Here is an 18,732-nt window from a genome sequence, read left to right as displayed (position 1 = left end):
TATTTGGAAGGACACTTGATTTGGAAGTGAACATCAACCGAATGCTCGTTACACTCTCAAACACATGACTCAAGTAAACTGTTACTTTATTTAGAGAAAATTATCAAAATAAAGCTCTAGTAAAAGATACATTCCTCCTCTGATTGTGGAAGAGACCATTTTAATCCCTGAGCCTAGTTTGGTTTGTGGCTGACCTTCCCCGCTCTGTGTGCTCAACAGCAATGAGAAAAGCTGCCTAAATATTGATTGATGAATTATCTCAGTCAGAGCGAGGCTATTTTATGAACAAAGCACAATATCACAGGACTAGGATGGGTGTGGGTGTATCTGTGGGTGTTTCAAATTGTATTGGTCACATACACATGGTTAGCAGATGTTAATGCGAGTGTAGCGAAATGCTTGTGCTTCTAGTTCAGACAGTGCAGTAATATCTACCAAGGAATCTGACAATTTCACAACTGCCTAATACACACATGTAAAGGGATGGAATAAGAATATATTCATAAATATATGGATGAGCGATGGCCGGGCGGCGTAGGCAAGATGCAATAGATGGTATAAAATACAGTATATACATATGAGATGAGTAATGTAAGATATGTAAACATTATTAAAGTGTAATTTTTTTAAAGTGACTAGTGATCCATTTATTAAAGTGGTTACTGATTTGAGTCTGTTTGTAGGCAGCAGCTTCTCTGTGTTAGTGATGGCTGTTTAACAATCTGATGCACCTGTACTGACCTCGACTTCTGGATGGAAGCAGGGTGAACAGGTAGTGGCTCGGGTGGTTGTTCTTGATGATCTTTTTGGCCTTCTTGTGAAGTCGGGTGCTGTAGGTGTCCTAGAGGGCAGGTAGTTTGCCCCCGGTGATGCGTTGTGCAGACCGCACCACCTTCTGGAGAGCCTTACGGTTGAGGGCGGTGTGCTTGCCGTACCAGGCGGTGATACAGCCCGACAGGATGCTCTCAATTGTGCATCTGTAAAAGTTTTTGGTGACAAGACAAATTTCTTCAGCCTCCTGAGGTTGAAGAGGCGCTGTTGTGCCGCCTTCACCACGCTGTCTGTGTGGGTGGACCATTTCAGTTTGTCCGTGATGTGTACGCCAAGGAACTTCAAACTTTCCACCTTCTCCACTACTCTCCCGTCGATGTGGATAGGGAGGTGCTCCCTCTGCTGTTTACTGACATCCACGATCATCTCCTTTGTTTTGTTGATGTTGAGTGAGAGGCCGATTTTCCTGGCGCCACAATAACGAGTTCCCTCACCACCTCCCTGTTGGCCGTCTCGTCGTTGTTGGTAATCAAGCCCACCACTGTTGTGTCATCTGCAAACTTGATGATTGAGTTGGAGGCGTGCTTGGCCGCGCAGTCATGGGTGAACAGGGAGTACAGGAGGGGTCTGAGCATGCACCCTTGTGGGGCCCCAGTGTTGAGGATCAGCGAAGTGGAGATGTTTCCTACCTTCACCACCTGGGGACGGCCCATCAAAGTCCAGGACCCAATTGCACAGTGTGGGGTTGAGAGACTCAGGGCCTCAAGCTTAATGATGAGCTTGGAGGGTACTATGGTGTGCTGAGCTGTAGTCAATGAACAGCATTCTTACATAGGTATTCTTCTTGTCCAGTTGAGATAGGGCAGTGGGATGGCGATTGCATCGTCTGTGGACCTATTGGGGCAGTATGCAAACTGAAGTGGGTCTAGGGGGGGCAGGTAAGTGGAGGTGATATGATCCTTGACTAGTGTCTCAAAGCACTTCATGATGACAGAAGTGAGTGCTATGGGTGGCGCTAGTCATTTCAAAACATAATACTACATAGTTTCCTTAGGACTCGAAGCGAGGCGACCATCTCTGTGGGTGTATCTGTTTTATTCTGTCCGCAGTGTTTGAGCTCTGTGCAGCTTTGTAGGTGCCACAGGTAGAGGTAGTGAAAAGTCCAGCATTTGCCATTCTTTTGAACATAGCTCTTGTGCAGTGGAATACACACATAGAAGTTAAGCCCAAGGGTTTGCTGGAATATGACCCCTGGGCCATGGCCAAGCCTGTTAGGATTTTTATGAATTTACATAGCCCTCTTTGTTTCAGGCATTTTCAGCCTATGTTCAAGGGACATTTCAGTTTTTTTCCTCTCATATTCATACGCCTCTTTAGGAACCTCTGAGGCTGGTTCTTCAGCAGTTACCATGAATATACATGCTTTGATGGAGCTCTAATGTATGTGTTTCACTTTGAGACATCCAAATGAGGGCCAGCATCGATTGCTATAAAAGGTGCTATAGAAAGGCCCGGTGCTGCACACACACATTTCAAGTTTCAGACTATATATGCGCATTTTGAATTTCCTGTTGAGTAGCAATAGCATCTTCCCTCCCACAAATCTCAGTCTTGCGCACGGTCATTATTATGTAGCACATTCTCTTAGTTCTACCGAGGTCACTCACTGGTCACTCACTGGCTCCTCTCTATCACACCGCTGAGTCACCCTGACCTGTGAATACCAGTGGAAAATAGACTTTGCACGCAAGGTGGGTAGGTACTGCTGATAGGGGCTAACCGACCTTGCACCGCTACCCGGAGCTCCAAACCTGGCAGCCCAGAAACCAAGCCTCTTCCTCTGTCTGAGCTGCAGGTGTCTGGGTTTATGCACCCAGCTTCTCCTCCCACAACACACCACAGTACAGCAGGGTAGAGCAGCACAGCACGCCTCTGACAACCACCTGCTGTTTCCTGAGCTGCACCGCTACAACACAAGCCAAAGAACGCCATTTTTCAAGGAACTCTTAATTTTCCGTTCCTGCCCTACCCTCTTTCACCTCTCTCAGTTGAATGTCTTCGTGTAGCTAAGCTGTAATAGTGTTTCCGCTCAGTGGCCCTGGGGAAGGATCGAGGGGGTCATGGGGCGAGGCTGCCTCGCTGTGTCTTTGCTATGGGAAGTAGGTGGGTGGAGAGGACTGACTCAAGCACTAAGCCCCACTGTATCTTGCTAACAACAAGGACTCTCAGAGGAGAAAATATGCCATTGTTTAGAGGAGAGGAGAGGAGGCAGTCAGTAGAGAGATCTCTATTGGCCAGAGGAGGGGATGAATGTAATGGACATAAAAAGGCCCAATCACCAAGCTGCCTATTCGTCAGACTTTAAATACATGGACATGACAGGAGTGTTTTAGTACTGTAATTCCTGTATTCATGTCACATTATAGACATATTCCTTGCAGTAGGGTACAAACTCATGACCGTTCTATACATTACATTTCTATCAGCAACTGTCCATACTGTGTGTTATGACAAGCTGCATACACCCCTGAGGTCACAATCGGCCCTTTCTCAACTGCAAAATGGAGAATGCAGACACTACACACTGAAATAAATATCTATTCAAAGCTAGCTGCCAGGACATTTCTCTTATTTGTCAATGTCAATAGTCACATCGGCCATTGTTAGATGTGAGGTCATATAGTCTTCTTATTTACATTCCCTGAACCAGGAAGTGTTTGTGTAGAGCAGTATGTTTCATGAGGGAGAGAGGTAGCTAGGCTAGGAGAGGGTGCTAAGCAGCAGCACCCAGTGGACCACTGCAATAGAACTCACTCAGGGGAGTGCTGATGTTCACTAGAGCAACAAGCCACTGCTCATTGCACAGACACACACAAACCACACAGCATCTATGAGGCAACACATGGCACAGTTGAACCTAATCTTACAATCATTTCAGTATAGTAATAATACACAGTGGACTAGAATGAATTTAGTTTTTGATCTGTAATTTTAAATCTGTAAAAATATGTCTGTAGATCAAACAGACAGTCAGTATAAGGACCACATTTAGAACTAGCTGTTTGGGGTGGTGTGACAAAAATAAGTCTCTTGTCTTCCTGGTTGCGATGTTATGAAATGTTAAGTGTATTGAACACACCCTGGGCCTCTTCCTGACAGTGAGGCCAGGTCAGGCATGGCTGGAATGAGAGATACTAGACAGGGGACCAATCAGAGTGCAGATGCAGAGATTGCACTGCAAATCCTGCAGACAGTGGAGAGCAGAGCAGCATTTGCTGACCTACATTTCACACAGGCCCAGTACACAGACTGTTAGCCTGCACACCACACCACAATCGATATTCATTTATACTGATACTGATACTCCTATTTAGCTTTGAGGGTGTTTCTCGCATGGTGAGGAAGAACCACCAGAAGATGCTGGTGGAGGTTGTTTTATGTTGCTGCGTAACACACATGAGGTCATGTGTTGTCAACCAGCCATCTTCACAACAGAGCCTGCAACATACAGCAACAAACATGTACAGTATAACCTCTCTGGAATTAACTGCATACTAAAACGGATGCAATTTTATTTACGTAAAGTGGATTTCCGGCGACTTTTCCAGCTACTTTATATGATCATTATCAGTTCAACAATGTTTACATCAGGACTTACAGGTCAAATTGCCAGATGTGTCTCTCCTCAGTATACTCTTATCTATTCGGATGCCTAGTCACTTTACCCTGCCTTCATGTACATATGCTACATTACCAAAGTTACAGTGCCTTGCGAAAGTATTCGGCCCCCTTGAACTTTGCGACCTTTTGCCACATTTCAGGCTTCAAACATAAAGATATAAGCTGTATTTTTTTGTGAAGAATCAACAACAAGTGGGACACAATCATGAAGTGGAACGACATTTATTGGATATTTCAAACTTTTTTAACAAATCAAAAACTGAAAAATTGGGCGTGCAAAATTATTCAGCCCCCTTAAGTTAATACTTTGTAGCGCCACCTTTTGCTGCGATTACAGCTGTAAGTCGCTTGGGGTATGTCTCTATCAGTTTTGCACATCGAGAGACTGAAATACTTTCCCATTCCTCCTTGCAAAACAGCTTGAGCTCAGTGAGGTTGGATGGAGAGCATTTGTGAACAGCAGTTTTCAGTTCTTTCCACAGATTCTCGATTGGATTCAGGTCTGGACTTTGACTTGGCCATTCTAACACCTGGATATGTTTATTTTTGAACCATTCCATTGTAGATTTTGCTTTATGTTTTGGATCATTGTCTTGTTGGAAGACAAATCTCCGTCCCAGTCTTTTGCAGACTCCATCAGGTTTTCTTCCAGAATGGTCCTGTATTTGGCTCCATCCATCTCCCATCAATTTTAACCATCTTCCCTGTCCCTGATGAAGAAAAGCAGGCCCAAACCATGATGCTGCCACCACAATGTTTGACAGTGGGGATGGTGTGTTCAGGGTGATGCGCTGTGTTGCTTTTACGCCAAACATAACGTTTTGCATTGTTGCCAAAAAGTTCTATTTTGGTTTCATCTGACCAGAGCACCTTCTTCCACATGTTTGGTGTGTCTCCCAGGTGGCTTGTGGCAAACTTTAAACAACACTTTTTATGGATACCTTTAAGAAATATCTTTCTTCTTGCCACTCTTCCATAAAGGCCAGATTTGTGCAATATACGACTGATTGTTGTCCTATGGACAGAGTCTCCCACCTCAGCTGTAGATCTCTGCAGTTCATCCAGAGTGATCATGGGCCTCTTGGCTGCATCTCTGATCAGTCTTCTCCTTGTATGAGCTGAAAGTTTAGAGGGACGGCCAGGTCTTGGTAGATTTGCAGTGGTCTGATACTCCTTCCATTTCAATATTATCGCTTGCACAGTGCTCCTTGGGATGTTTAAAGCTTGGGAAATCTTTTTGTATCCAAATCCGGCTTTAAAGTTCTTCACAACAGTATCTCGGACCTGCCTGGTGTGTTCCTTGTTCTTCATGATGCTCTCTGCGCTTTTACCGGACCTCTGAGACTATCACAGTGCAGGTGCATTTATACGGAGACTTGATTACACACAGGTGGATTGTATTTATCATCATTAGTCATTTAGGTCAACATTGGATCATTCAGAGATCCTCACTGAACTTCTGGAGAGAGTTTGCTGCACTGAAAGTAAAGGGGCTGAATAATTTTGCACGCCCAATTTTTCAGTTTAAGATTTGTTCAAAAAGTTTGAAATATCCAATAAATGTCGTTTCACTTCATGATTGTGTCCCACTTGTTGTTGATTCTTCACAAAAAAATACAGTTTTATATCTTTATGTTTGAAGCCTGAAATGTGGCAAAAGGTCGCAAAGTTCAAGGGGGGCGAATACTTTCGCAAGGCACTGTATGTGGACACCTGCTCGTCGAACATCTCATTTCGAAATCATGGACATTAATCTGGAGTTGGTCCCCCCCCCTTTGCTTAACAGCCTCCACTCTTCTGGGAAGGCTTTCCACTAGATGTTGAAACATTGCTCCGTGGACTTGCTTCCAGTCAGCCACCAGCATTTGTGAGGTTGGGCGATTAGGCCTGGCTTGCAGTCGGCGTTCCAATTCATCCCAAAGGTGTTCGACGGGGTTGAGGTCGGGGCTCTGTGCAGACCAGTCAAGTTCCTCTACACCGATCTTGACAAAACCATTTCTGTATGGACCTCGCTTTGTGCACAGGGGCATTGTCATGCTGAAACAGGAAAGGGCCTTCCCCAAACTGTTGCCACAAAGTTGGAAGCACAGAATCGTCTAGAATGTCATTGTATGCTGTAGCGTTAATATTTCCCTTCACTGGAACTAAGGGGACTAGCCCACACCGTGAAACAGCCCCAGACCATTATTCCTCATCCACCAAACTTTACAGTTGGCACTATACATTCTGGCAGGTAGCGTGCTCCTGGAATTCGCGGTACCCAGATTCGTCTGTCGGACTGCTAGATGGTGAAGCGTGATTAATTACTCCAGAGAACGCGTTTCCACTGCTCCAAATGTCAATGGAAGCGAGCTTTACACCACTCCAGCTGACGCTTGGCATTGCGCATGGTGATCTTAGGTTTGTGTGCGGTGCTTGACCATGGAAACCCATTTCATGAAGCTCCCGACGAACAGTTCTTGTGCTGACATTGCTTCCAGAAGCAGTTTGGAACTCAGTAGTGAGTGTTGCAAACGAGGACAGACTATTTTTACGCGCTTCAAGCACTCTGTTATTCCGTTCTGTGAGCTTGTGTGGCCTACCACTTCATGGCTGAGCCATTGCTTCTCATAGACGTTTCCACCTCACAATAACAGCACTAGCAGGGCAGAAATTTTACGAACTGACTTGTTGGAAAGGTGTTGTCCTATGATGGTGCCACGTTGAAAGTTACTAAGCTTTTGGCTCCCGAGTGGCACAGCGGTCTAAGGCACTGCATCTCAGTGCTAGAGGCGTCACTACAGACCCTGATTCAATTCCAGGCTGTATCACAACCAGCCGTGATTGGAAGTACCATAGGGCGGCACACAATCGGCCCAGCGTTGTAAAATAGGCCGTCATCTTAAAATAATAATTTGTTCTTTACTGACATGCCTTGTTAACTAAATAATTTAAAAAATATTGCATGGTTGTGTGCTCGATTTTATACACTGGTCAGCAACAGGTGTGGCTGAATCCACTAATTTGAAGGGGTGTCCACATACTTCTGTATATGTAGTGTATCTACCTCATGTACCTGGTACCCCTGCACATTGATCTGGTACTGGTACTCCCTGTGTATAGTTCCATTCTTGTGTATTTTATTTTATTCCTCTTGTCTTAGTTTTAAAAAATGTACATATATTTTAGTCTGCATCAATTGGAAAGGTTCGTAAGCAAGCATTTCACAATATAGTCTACACCAGTTGTATTCGGCGCAAGTCATTTTAATAACATTTGATTTGACTGTGTTGTGTTCCAGTTTCTCTGGATGAAGACGTGGTGGTGATCGAGGCGAGCCCTGCACCCCCTGTCCCAGCCAGCGAGGAGATCAACGTCACCTCCACCGACAGCGAGGTGGAGATAGTCAACGTGGGAGATGGCTTCAGGTGAGCACCTTCCCCTGTCTCCTCTCTGAGGAGATCAACGCTGTACAGAGCTAATGAACCACAGTGGAAAATCGAAGGAAGTAAGATGGTAAAGTACTTTGGCTATGAAATTCTCTCTCTCGGGAGAAAAAACATCCACCTCAATTTTTCCCCCCATCTTTAAGATCTGAAAGTAATCTAAATGGCACTGGCCTTCATTTGTGTCCTGAGACAGCCTGGCCCTGCAGTATTGACAGTACTTTATCCTCGTGGCTCTGACGATATAATCACAGTCAACTGTGGTGTGTCTAATAGAGGCTCGCTGGGCACTGGCTTCTCATCAAGTGTCATAACATTTTCTGAGACTGCCACATTGGGCTGTGGTAGTGTTTTTCCAGGATACAGAAATGCAGTGTAGGCTCTCCAAGTGCTATTTGGCCCCTATGGAGAAGTTGCTGGTATCGCTGTGGCAGGAGAGATAATGCTCATCTGGGATTGGCCATGAAGCTAGCAGGCTGCAGCATTGCACTGGCATTCCACCACTCTCCCAGCTGTTGCTATCGCTGTCTTCTTCAAGGGCAAGGCTTCCATACAGTAATACACAAGCTATCTCCCCATCCTCCATCAACAATCTAACGAGAGCCCCTCTCTCCCCCCAGGGCATTTTCATCTGACCCTCAGTTAACTCTGATTCATGGTCCAGTTACCTCTGATGCCCCTGTCAGGGAACTGCAGGTTCAGTTCATCTCTCTGGTACAGTCTCTGATCTAGAGAACCAGGACATTAGATCCAGGTGGATTTGCTTTTCTTCTCGCAGCATGCTCTCCTGAACTGATATTACTAAAACATGGGAAATAAATGCCAGCTGGTTACAGGTTACCAGGGCTTTTGGCAGGCTTTGTGAAGTGGGTACCCAGAGTGTAGTCTTTCCACATAGACCTAGGCCTACATGATTTCTCTATCTGACTCTTGTGGGATGTCTTCTGAAAATGCTCTCTGCCATGACCTGAGGAGAGTTGATCTCATGCATTGGGATTTTACAGCAGTGCCAGTGTGAGAGCGCTATGCTACAGTATATCGGTGCTGTTGAGCTGATATAGTGGTGTTCCTCTCTGAGTTTATTCTGTTTCTACTTGTCTCCCCTCTACTTTCTCTACCCTTCTCTCCTTGAACCCCTCTCATTTCTTTAATTGTTATTGAGGTGTCTTGGTGCATAGCACTGAGACTCATTTACACCAGCTTGATTCCATTATCTCACCCTCTGCTGCCAGAAATAGCAAGGCCTGTGAATTTCACTCCTGCCAGCAAAGTCGCTCTGTCAACCCAAATGAATTGCTCTCTGTTTGTGATATGCCTCGTCTCTTATGAGACAAATTAGCAGAAATTCTGCTCCAGCAATCAAATGGTCAGTTTCAGTTACTGTAGCGTTTATCTTGTATAAAACATTTTATACATGCCACAACACTAAACAATACATTTATTGCACTGTAACGGTGACAAACGGTGCCCACAAACTGTTAGGGCCTACAGTGCTTTCGGGAAAGTATTCAGACCCTTTTACTTTTTCCAAATGTTACGTTACAGCCTTATTCTAAAATCGATTCAAAAAAAATTAAATTAATATACGCACAATACCCCATAATGACAAAGCGAAAACAGGTTTTTAGAATTTTTTGCAAATTTATAAAAAAAAAAAAAAAAAAACAGATGCCTTATTTATATAAGTATTCAGACCCTTTGCTATGAGAGCCAAAATTGAGCTCAGGTGCATCTTATTTCCATTGATCATCCTTGAGATGTTTCTACAACTTCATTGGATTCCACCTGTGGTAAATTAAATTGATTGGAGGGCCTTGGTCAGGAAGGTGACCAAAAACCTGATGGTCACTCTGACAGAGCTCCTGAATTCCTCTGTGGAGATGGGAGAACCTTCCAGAAGGATAACCATCTCTGCAGCACTCCACCAATCAAGCCTTTATGGTAGAGTGGCCAGACGGAAGCCACTCCTCAGTAAAAGGCACATGACAGCCCACTTGGAGTTTGCCAAAAGGCACCTAAAGGACTCTCAGACCATGAGAAACAAGATTCCCTGTCTGATGAAACCAATATTGAACTCTTTGGCCTGAATGCCAAGCAGCATGTCTGGAGGAAACCTGCCACGATCCCTACGGCGAAACCTGCTCCAGAGTGCTCAGGACTTCAGACTGGGGCAAAGGTTTACCTTCCAACAGGACAACAACCCTAAGCTCACAGCCAAGACAACACAGGAGTAGCTTTGGGACAAGTCTCTGAATGTCCAGATCCCGGACTTGAACCTGATCGAACATCTCTGGAGAGGCCTGAAAATAGCTGTGCAGCGACGCTCCCCATCCAATGTGACAGAGCTTGAGAGGATCTGCAGAGAAGAATGGGAGAATCTCCCCAAATACAGGTGTGCCAAGCTTGTAGCGTCATACCCAAGAAGACTCAAGGATGTAATTGCTGCCAAAGGTAAAGGGTCTGAATACTTATGTAAATGTGATATTATTTTTTTATACATTTGCAAGAATTTCAAAAAAAAACGTTGTTTTGTCATTATGGGGTATTGTGTGATGAGGATTATTTTTTAAACAATTTTTTTTAAAAGTTTAACGTAACAAAATGTGGGGAAAGTTGAGGGGTCTGAATACTTTGCAAATGCACTGTACATAAAGCTGTCCCAACAGCAGTCCCAACACCTTACCACTGCTACACCTGGCTATCAGCGGAGCCTTGTCAGGCAGCAAAACAGTTCATTCAGCCTAATTTACTGACTTTCAAAAAACATAGCTGATATGGCTGACTTGCTTAAAGAAATGTGCTTACTACTGCCAATTGAGATGTACAAACTATGGCGTAAGGGGACGACGTGCGGATGAGGCAATGTGTTATTTCGATTAAGACACTAACGAGCGAGTTAGGACAGACGTTTTCAATACAACTATTTTTTTAGCACTTTTGAAATGGGCTGTTCTTATGGTATTCTCCCTGTACACCAAGTCAGAACTGTAGGATAAATAAAGGGGCATATAGGCAGACAATGAAAGCTATATATTATTTGATTGCATTTCTCTAAAACAGGTTATAGGCACCACCAAGTCAGAACAGTAGGCAAAATTTAAGAGGTGAAAATAGATTACATTTATTAGGGTGAGGCACGTGGGCTACTAACAGTTAACTACACAACATACTCTTAATATTACTTTCTTAGCTACAGTATACATATCTCCCTGGCATGTTACATTTATGCAGCAGCATACAAGAAATCTTTGGACTCCCCTTGTTCTACTGTGCTCACTTGAACAGGAAGGTGGCTCGGTGGTCTTTTGTGGGCAAATTTTGGCATCAAACTCGAATCAGTCTGGCATTCTCTGGATTTATGGTGCCTTCAAGACAACTGGGAACTCTGAAATTAACAAGGGCGAATCATGATGACGCCGGAGCTCTAGAAATAGGCCCGAGTTCCCAACTTGCAATTGTGAGTTGGATGACCATTCAAAAACTATTTTCCCAGTTGGAGCTTGTTTTCTTCAGAGTTCCCAGTTGTCTTGAACTCATTGAAGTCTGAGATTTCCCATTTGTTTTGAGCACGGCGATTTGCGATTTCCAAGTTGTTGTGTAATGTTTATGTCATGATGAGCACCGATACGTTTTATCTATAATTTCTCTTTTATTATTTCTCTTCATATGACAAGGATTTGTCAGTAGATTGTCGACTTGATTCATGATGATGACTGCTAGCTAATATTTTGAAAGTAAGATGTTGACATGATCACTCCAATCAAAGCTACTGTAGCTATAACGTGATTTGAAGTCATTTTATCTGTGGCCAATGACCTTAATCTTTCTTGGATGGACACATCTTCTAATGTGATTCTATGGCAGCACCCAAGGGGCTTGAATTTTCGAGCTCTACGCGTAGATTTTGCAGTGATGTAGGCTGTCATTGTAAATAAGAATTTGTTCTTAACTAACTTGCCTAGTTAAGTAAAGGTTTAATATATATATTTTTTAATCTAGTTTCCCCATATGTGACAGAACACTGAGCCAATCACGGTGCAACTTGAGAACACTACCAACCCCTTAGCTCCGTATTTTTCTCTGGCTGCCCCACCACCACAGAAACCACTGAGCTAGGCTGAAACCCCTGCATTTTGGAACTGCCCTACTCAAGAAAGCAAAAAAGAGACCAACTTTGTATGCCGGTTTATTAACTCCATTATATTTTAGTTTTTTACGTTGTTTGTGAACTGATACGTGACACGTATTAATGCCAAAATAACATGCAAAACAGGCACAACAAAAAAGCAGAACAGGTGGAGCTCAAAACCGCCCTGAATGAGGGGTCGCCCCTGCTTGTATGTAATGGCTAGCTATCTGGGGTGTAAAGTAAACAAAATAAACCTACATAGGTGATTTTATGTATCCTTTTTATCCCATTGCAGGTCAAAACACTGTTTTGACACTTTAAAATACTTCAACAAGCAACATTGTGGAGGTTTACTGAATAGGCAAATTCTCTCAACCCTGTGCCTGTCACCAATCACTAGATGTGCACAAAGCATAGCATTGGTCTAAAGATATCAGGAGTGGCCAGCCCAATGAGCCCAGTGCATTTTCATGTTTTTTCCATTTCATCTGAATGACATGCAGATGTTCAGGTTGTAAGTAAGGTAGTCAAGCTTATTTATCTGGGTAATGGATGGCTGATTAGAGAGGAGATAGAGACTGCTAGTAATCCCAGGTGAGCTTTCCAGCTGCTGTGTCCTTGAATGAATCACTAATTTGCTTCAGTAAATACTCAGCTGGCTACATGGATGCAAACTTAATGAGGCCGTCTCATTCATTTGCATGTTAGGGGATTGTTTGGTTCCTGGCGCTGTATACTCTTTACTAGCTAGCTAATCCACCTTGTGTAATTATGCTCCTTACTAATGTAATCCATAGCATGCTAGCATTGTTAGCCATAAGCTTATGTTTTGTCATTCCCGGTCATTATGCTTTCAGGAAGATAATCAGCCAAATATGGCCTCCTCTATGATGGCTAGAGAGGAGGTACACAGCACAGCCATGTCATGGAGTGTTCTGTCTAAACAGGCCCGTTGGGGCCAGAGAAGGTTCTAGAAGCCTCTGTCTCTCTGGTATGACCAGTCATGTGGCATCACTTCCCATTATTATCAGGATGAGAGGAGCCCCCTCCACACTCTACAAACAACCCTAAAATAGGCAACTCCATATCTGACCAGTTAGAGTCCTATGATATTATCCCATATTGACCTACAGTATCTATCATATAATACATTTACTGTCTGCAAGGAACATGATCATGTTGTTTTCAAGGGTGGGTTTTTAGATGTAGGATATTTGTTCTGTATGTAGGGCAGTGCAATGAAGTGTTGAGTAGTGTCTGGCTGTTCCCAGAATGGGACCCTCTGTGTGAAACCTAAGGTCAGTTGGTGGCGCTTTCTCTCTCAGGCTCTGACCGTTGACGTGACTCATCTCCAGGCTCCCAGCTCTCTGTGTGTGTACTGTGAGTGGAATGCAGGGAGTGAGGGAAAGCCGGGGGGGTTTCTAGGCAGGGGGAGGGGGTTAATAGCATCAAATCTTAAAATCTCAGGGAAATGAATGACCTGGGTCCAAGGTCGTGTGTGTGTGTGTGTGTGTGTGTGTGTGTGTGTGTGTGTGTGTGTGTGTGTGTGTGTGTGTGTGTGTGTGTGTGTGTGTGTGTGTGTGTGTGTGTGTGTGTGTGTGTGTGTGTGTGTGTGTGTGTGTGTGTGTGCGCGCGCGAAGAGGAACAAGAGTAATAACATACTGTTGTTTAGTAGCGTGGATGAGCGGTTAAAGAACAGGTTTAGAGACCAGTTCAGGCTGCTGTGGAGTGGAATAGCAGGGGGCCAGACAGTCTCTCTATAGCTCTGCATAGTGCATAACATACCCAGAGAAGAGCTGCACTGGGGAGCAGGCCACATGCCTCTGGTTGTTTTTAGCAGTGAAGCCAAGCCCCTCTTCCAGAGGCCAGCTCATCTGACCACTCTCTCTGGGCTCACCATCTCAGTGAGCCCATTCTGCAGGTCTGGAACCCCAATGGAGAATTTAACCCGCTTGACTGACTGGAGCTTTAGTGGCCCTGTTAATTTCTCCCATGTTCCCTCTGTCCCACAGACACGCGATTAGCTTGCCTGTGATTGATTCTACCCTGACAGTGCTCCTCTGTAGATTTAGTCAGGTTGTGCACTGTGACGTATTTTAAACGGCATTATCCAGGAGTTGATGAGGCTAAATGTGCCTGGCCTTTTCAGAAACATTAATGTGGGAAGAGATCTGTATAGGAGGGAGAAGAGAAGAGCTCAGTAAGGGGGGGCAAGAGAAGAGCTCAGTAAGGGGGGGCAAGAGAAGAGATCAGTAGATCAGTAAGGGGGGGGAGAAGAGATCAGTAAGGGGGGCAAGAGAAGAGAAGAGATCGGTAAGGGGGGGGGGGCAAGAGAAGAGATCTGTATAGGAGGGAGAAGAGAAGAGCTCAGTAAGGGGGGGCAAGAGAAGAGCTCAGTAAGGGGGGGCAAGAGAAGAGATCAGTAAGGGGGGGCAAGAGAAGAGATCAGTAGATCAGTAAGGGGGGGGAGAAGAGATCAGTAAGGGGGGCAAGAGAAGAGATCTGTATAGGAGGGAGAAGAGAAGAGCTCAGTAAGGGGGGGCAAGAGAAGAGATCAGTAGATCAGTAAGGGGGGGGAGAAGAGATCAGTAAGGGGGGCAAGAGAAGAGAAGAGATCAGTAAGCGGGGGGGGGGGGGCAAGAGAAGAGATCTGTATAGGAGGGAGAAGAGAAGAGCTCAGTAAGGGGGGTCAAGAGAAGAGCTCAGTAAGGGGGGGCAAGAGAAGAGATCAGTAAGGGGGGGGCAAGAGAAGAGATCAGTAGATCAGTAAGGGGGGGAGAAGAGATCAGTAAGGGGGGCAAGAGAAGAGAAGAGATCAGTAAGGGGGGGCAAGAGAAGAGATCAGTAAGGGGGGGCAAGAGAAGAGATCAGTAGATCAGTAAGGGGGGGGGGAGAAGAGATCAGTAAGGGGGGCAAGAGAAGAGAAGAGATCAGTAAGGGGGGGCAAGAGAAGAGATCTGTATAGGAGGGAGAAGAGAAGAGCTCAGTAAGGGGGGGCAAGAGAAGAGATCGGTAAGGGGGGGGCAAGAGAAGAGATCAGTAGATCAGTAAGGGGGGGAGAAGAGATCAGTAAGGGGGGCAAGAGAAGAGAAGAGATCAGTAAGGGGGGGCAAGAGAGGAGATCTGTATAGGAGGGAGAAGAGCTCAGTAAGGGGGGGCAAGAGAAGAGATCAGTAAGGGGGGGCAAGAGAAGAGCTCAGTAAGGGGGGGCAAGAGAAGAGATCAGTAGATCAGTAAGGGGGGGGAGAAGAGATCAGTAAGGGGGGCAAGATAAGAGAAGAGATCAGTAAGGGGGGCAAGAGAAGAGAAGAGATCAGTAAGGGGGGGCAAGAGAAGAGATCTGTATAGGAGGGAGAAGAGCTCAGTAAGGGGGGGCAAGAGAAGATATCAGTAGATCAGTAAGGGGGGGGGGGAAGAGATCAGTAAGGGGGGCAAGATAAGAGAAGAGATCAGTAAGGGGGGGCAAGAGAAGAGATCTGTATAGGAGGGAGAAGAGAAGAGCTCAGTAAGGGGGGGCAAGAGAAGAGATCAGTAAGGGGGGGCAAGAGAAGAGATCAGTAGATCAGTAAGGGGGGGGGAGAAGAGCTCAGTAAGGGTGGGCAAGAGAAGAGCTCAGTAAGGGGGGGCAAGAGAAGAGCTCAGTAAGGGGGGGCAAGAAAATAGATCAGTAAGGGGGGGCAAGAGAAGAGATCATTAAGGGGGGGCAAGAGAAGAGATCAGTAGATCAGTAAGGGGGGGGGAGAAGAGATCAGTAAGGGGGGGCAAGAGGGGAGAAGAGATCGGTAAGGGGGGGCAAGAGAAGAGATCAGTAAGGGGGCAAGAGAAGAGATCAGTAAGGGGGGGCGGGGCAAGAGAAAAGATCTGTATAGGAGGGAGAAGAGAAGAGCTCAGTAAGGGGGGGCAAGAGAAGAGCTCTGTATAGGAGGGAGAAGAGCTCAGTAAGGGGGTCAAGAGAAGAGATCAGTAAGGGGGGGCAAGAGAAGAGCTCAGTAAGGGGGGGCAAGAGAAGATATCAGTAGATCAGTAAGGGGGGGGAGAAGAGATCAGTAAGGGGGGCAAGAGAAGAGATCTGTATAGGAGGGAGAAGAGAAGAGCTCAGTAAGGGGGGGCAAGAGAAGAGATCAGTAAGGGGGGCAAGAGAAGAGATCAGTAAGGGGGGGCAAGAGAAGAGATCAGTAGATCAGTAAGGGGGGGGGGGGGAGAAGAGCTCAGTAAGGGTGGGCAAGAGAAGAGCTCAGTAAGGGGGGGCAAGAGAAGAGCTCAGTAAGGGGGGGCAAGAAAATAGATCAGTAAGGGGGGGCAATAGAAGAGATCAGTAAGGGGGGGCAAGAGAAGAGATCAGTAGATCAGTAAGGGGGGGGGGAGAAGAGATCAGTAAGGGGGGGCAAGAGGGGAGAAGAGATCGGTAAGGGGGGGCAAGAGAAGAGATCAGTAAGGGGGCAAGAGAAGAGATCAGTAAGGGGGGGCGGGGCAAGAGAAAAGATCTGTATAGGAGGGAGAAGAGAAGAGCTCAGTAAGGGGGGGCAAGAGAAGAGCTCAGTAAGGGGGGGCAAGAGAAGAGATCAGTAGATCAGTAAGGGGGGGAGAAGAGATCAGTAAGGGGGGGCAAGAGAAGAGCTCAGTAAGGGGGGGCAAGAGAAGAGATCAGTAAGGGGGGGCAAGAGAAGAGCTCAGTAAGGGGGGGCAAGAGAAGAGCTCAGTAAGGGGGGGCAAGAGAAGAGCTCAGTAAGGGGGGAGCAAGAGAAGAGATCAGTAAGGGGGGAGAAGAGAAGAGATCAGTAAGGGGGGGCAAGAGAAGAGATCAGTAAGGGGGGGGGAGAGATCAGTAAGGGGGGGGCAAGAGAAGAGATCCGTATAGGGGGGAGAAGGGAAGAGATCAGTAAGGGGGCAAGAGAAGAGATCAGTAAGGGGAGGGGAAGAGATCAGTATGGGGGGCAAGAGAAGAGCTCAGTAAGGGGGAGGGGAAGAGATCAGTAAGGGGGAGGGGAAGAGATCAGTAAGGGCCCTCTAAGAAATAGAAGGCTGTATTTTTCTGAGAACTTGTAAGTATTTGGAGTGTGATACAGATGGGTTTACATAAGCATTGCTCTCTCTCCCCCTCTCTCCATCCCCCTCCTCTCTCTGGCGCGCCCTCACTTGCTCTATCACTCTTCCTCCCTCCACTCTTTTGCTGTATCGCTCCCTCTCTCTCTCCCTGTAGATATCCCTCACTCCCTTCGCTCTCTATCTATCTCTCTCCATTGATCTCCGTCCCTCCCATGGCTCTCTCTCTCCCTCTATCTTCCTTCTCTCCCTCTCTCTTCATGCTAGGTTGACGATATTCTCCCTAGGTATTTCCGGGAAGTGAATGAACAGAGTGTAGCTAGTTAGTGTGTGTGTGTGTTTTATCTCCCCATCGCTGCCTGCACCTCCCAGAGATGCCCTGGCTTGCAGGAGAATGCAGAGAAGGGCCGTTTCTGAAGGGGGAGGTGTAGCAAGGAGTACTGGGTGTAGAGGTCAAAGGGCACCAGGATGAGTGATGCAGACATCCCGATTCTCGAGCTGCAACACACATACATGTACAGAGTTTGTGTCAACGGACATGGAGATGAATACATCATTATTGGACGTAGCTACCCCGTGTCTGCCCCGCCTCCTGTTTGTTGTGATGCTGAGTTTGCCGACTGTCAGCTGTATGTGAAACACGTGGACAAATCCCTTTTCGACTCCGTGTGTTGTGGAAAGGTTAACACTAATTGTTTCAAGTTAACGTTAGCGAACATAAGATGGACATTCAGTGGGCTCTAAAGTGCCAGCAGTTCATTTGCTAGTGAAAGAAATGCAAACACGAAAATAACTGGTCGCATTTGTGCGAGTGTGATATACATTTAATTCTGCGTCCCGTTAGTTGTATTTCCGCGTTAACATTACGAGGATCACGCAACCTGATACACTGTAACTATGATCCACGTCACCAAAAGTATAATCTGAAATGACAAGCATTCCTCTACTATAGAGACTGAACTTGGGGGCATGTGCTAAGAAAAACGTTATAGATGATTATCTCCATTCTACACTGTACATGAAATGAAATAAACATACAGACAATCTGTGCTAATTCCACAAAACATATACACTGCCTTGCGAAGGTATTCGGCCCCCTTGAACTTTGCGACCTTTTGCCACATTTCAGGCTTCAAACATAAAGATATAAAACTGTATTTTTTTGTGAAGAATCAACAACAAGTGGGACACAATCATGAAGTGGAACGACATTTATTGGATATTTCAAACTTTTTGAACAAATCAAAAACCGAAAAATTGGGCGTGCAAAATTATTCAGCCCCTTTACTTTCAGTGCAGCAAACTCTCTCCAGAAGTTCAGTGAGGATCTCTGAATGATCCAATGTTGACCTAAATGACTAATGATGATAAATACAATCCACCTGTGTGTAATCAAGACTCTGTATAAATGCACCTGCACTGTGATAGTCTCAGGGGTCCGTTAAAAGCGCAGAGAGCATCATGAAGAACAAGGAACACACCAGGCAGGTCCGAGATACTGTTGTGAAAAAGATTTCCCAAGCTTTAAACATCCCAAGGAGCACTGTGCAAGCGATAATATTGAAATGGAAGGAGTATCAGACCACTGCAAATCTACCAATACCTGGCCGTCCCTCTAAACTTTCAGCTCATACAAGGAGAAGACTGATCAGAGATGCAGCCAAGAGGCCCATGATCACTCTG

The 18,732-nt window shown here is 45.7% G+C and overlaps 1 protein-coding gene across 4 annotated transcripts in view; it reads left to right on the top strand.

Annotated features, from left to right (window-relative positions):
* The window catches only part of LOC109874605 (E3 ubiquitin-protein ligase Arkadia), a 50,591-nt gene that overhangs the window by 17,569 nt on the left and 14,290 nt on the right, over positions 1 to 18,732 (top strand). For all 4 annotated transcript variants that reach the window (XM_031811282.1, XM_031811292.1, XM_031811268.1 and 1 more), the window contains exon 3: positions 7,733 to 7,859. In XM_031811282.1, coding sequence (XP_031667142.1) covers positions 7,733 to 7,859 — 127 coding nt within the window. The remainder of the gene's footprint in view (positions 1 to 7,732; positions 7,860 to 18,732) is intronic.

Source organism: Oncorhynchus kisutch, linkage group LG3 (genome assembly GCF_002021735.2).
Source record: "Oncorhynchus kisutch isolate 150728-3 linkage group LG3, Okis_V2, whole genome shotgun sequence".
Taxonomy (NCBI): Eukaryota; Metazoa; Chordata; class Actinopteri; order Salmoniformes; family Salmonidae; genus Oncorhynchus; species Oncorhynchus kisutch.
The sequence above is the reverse complement of the archived record's forward strand: the minus strand, read 5'-3'. Positions and strand labels throughout refer to the sequence as shown.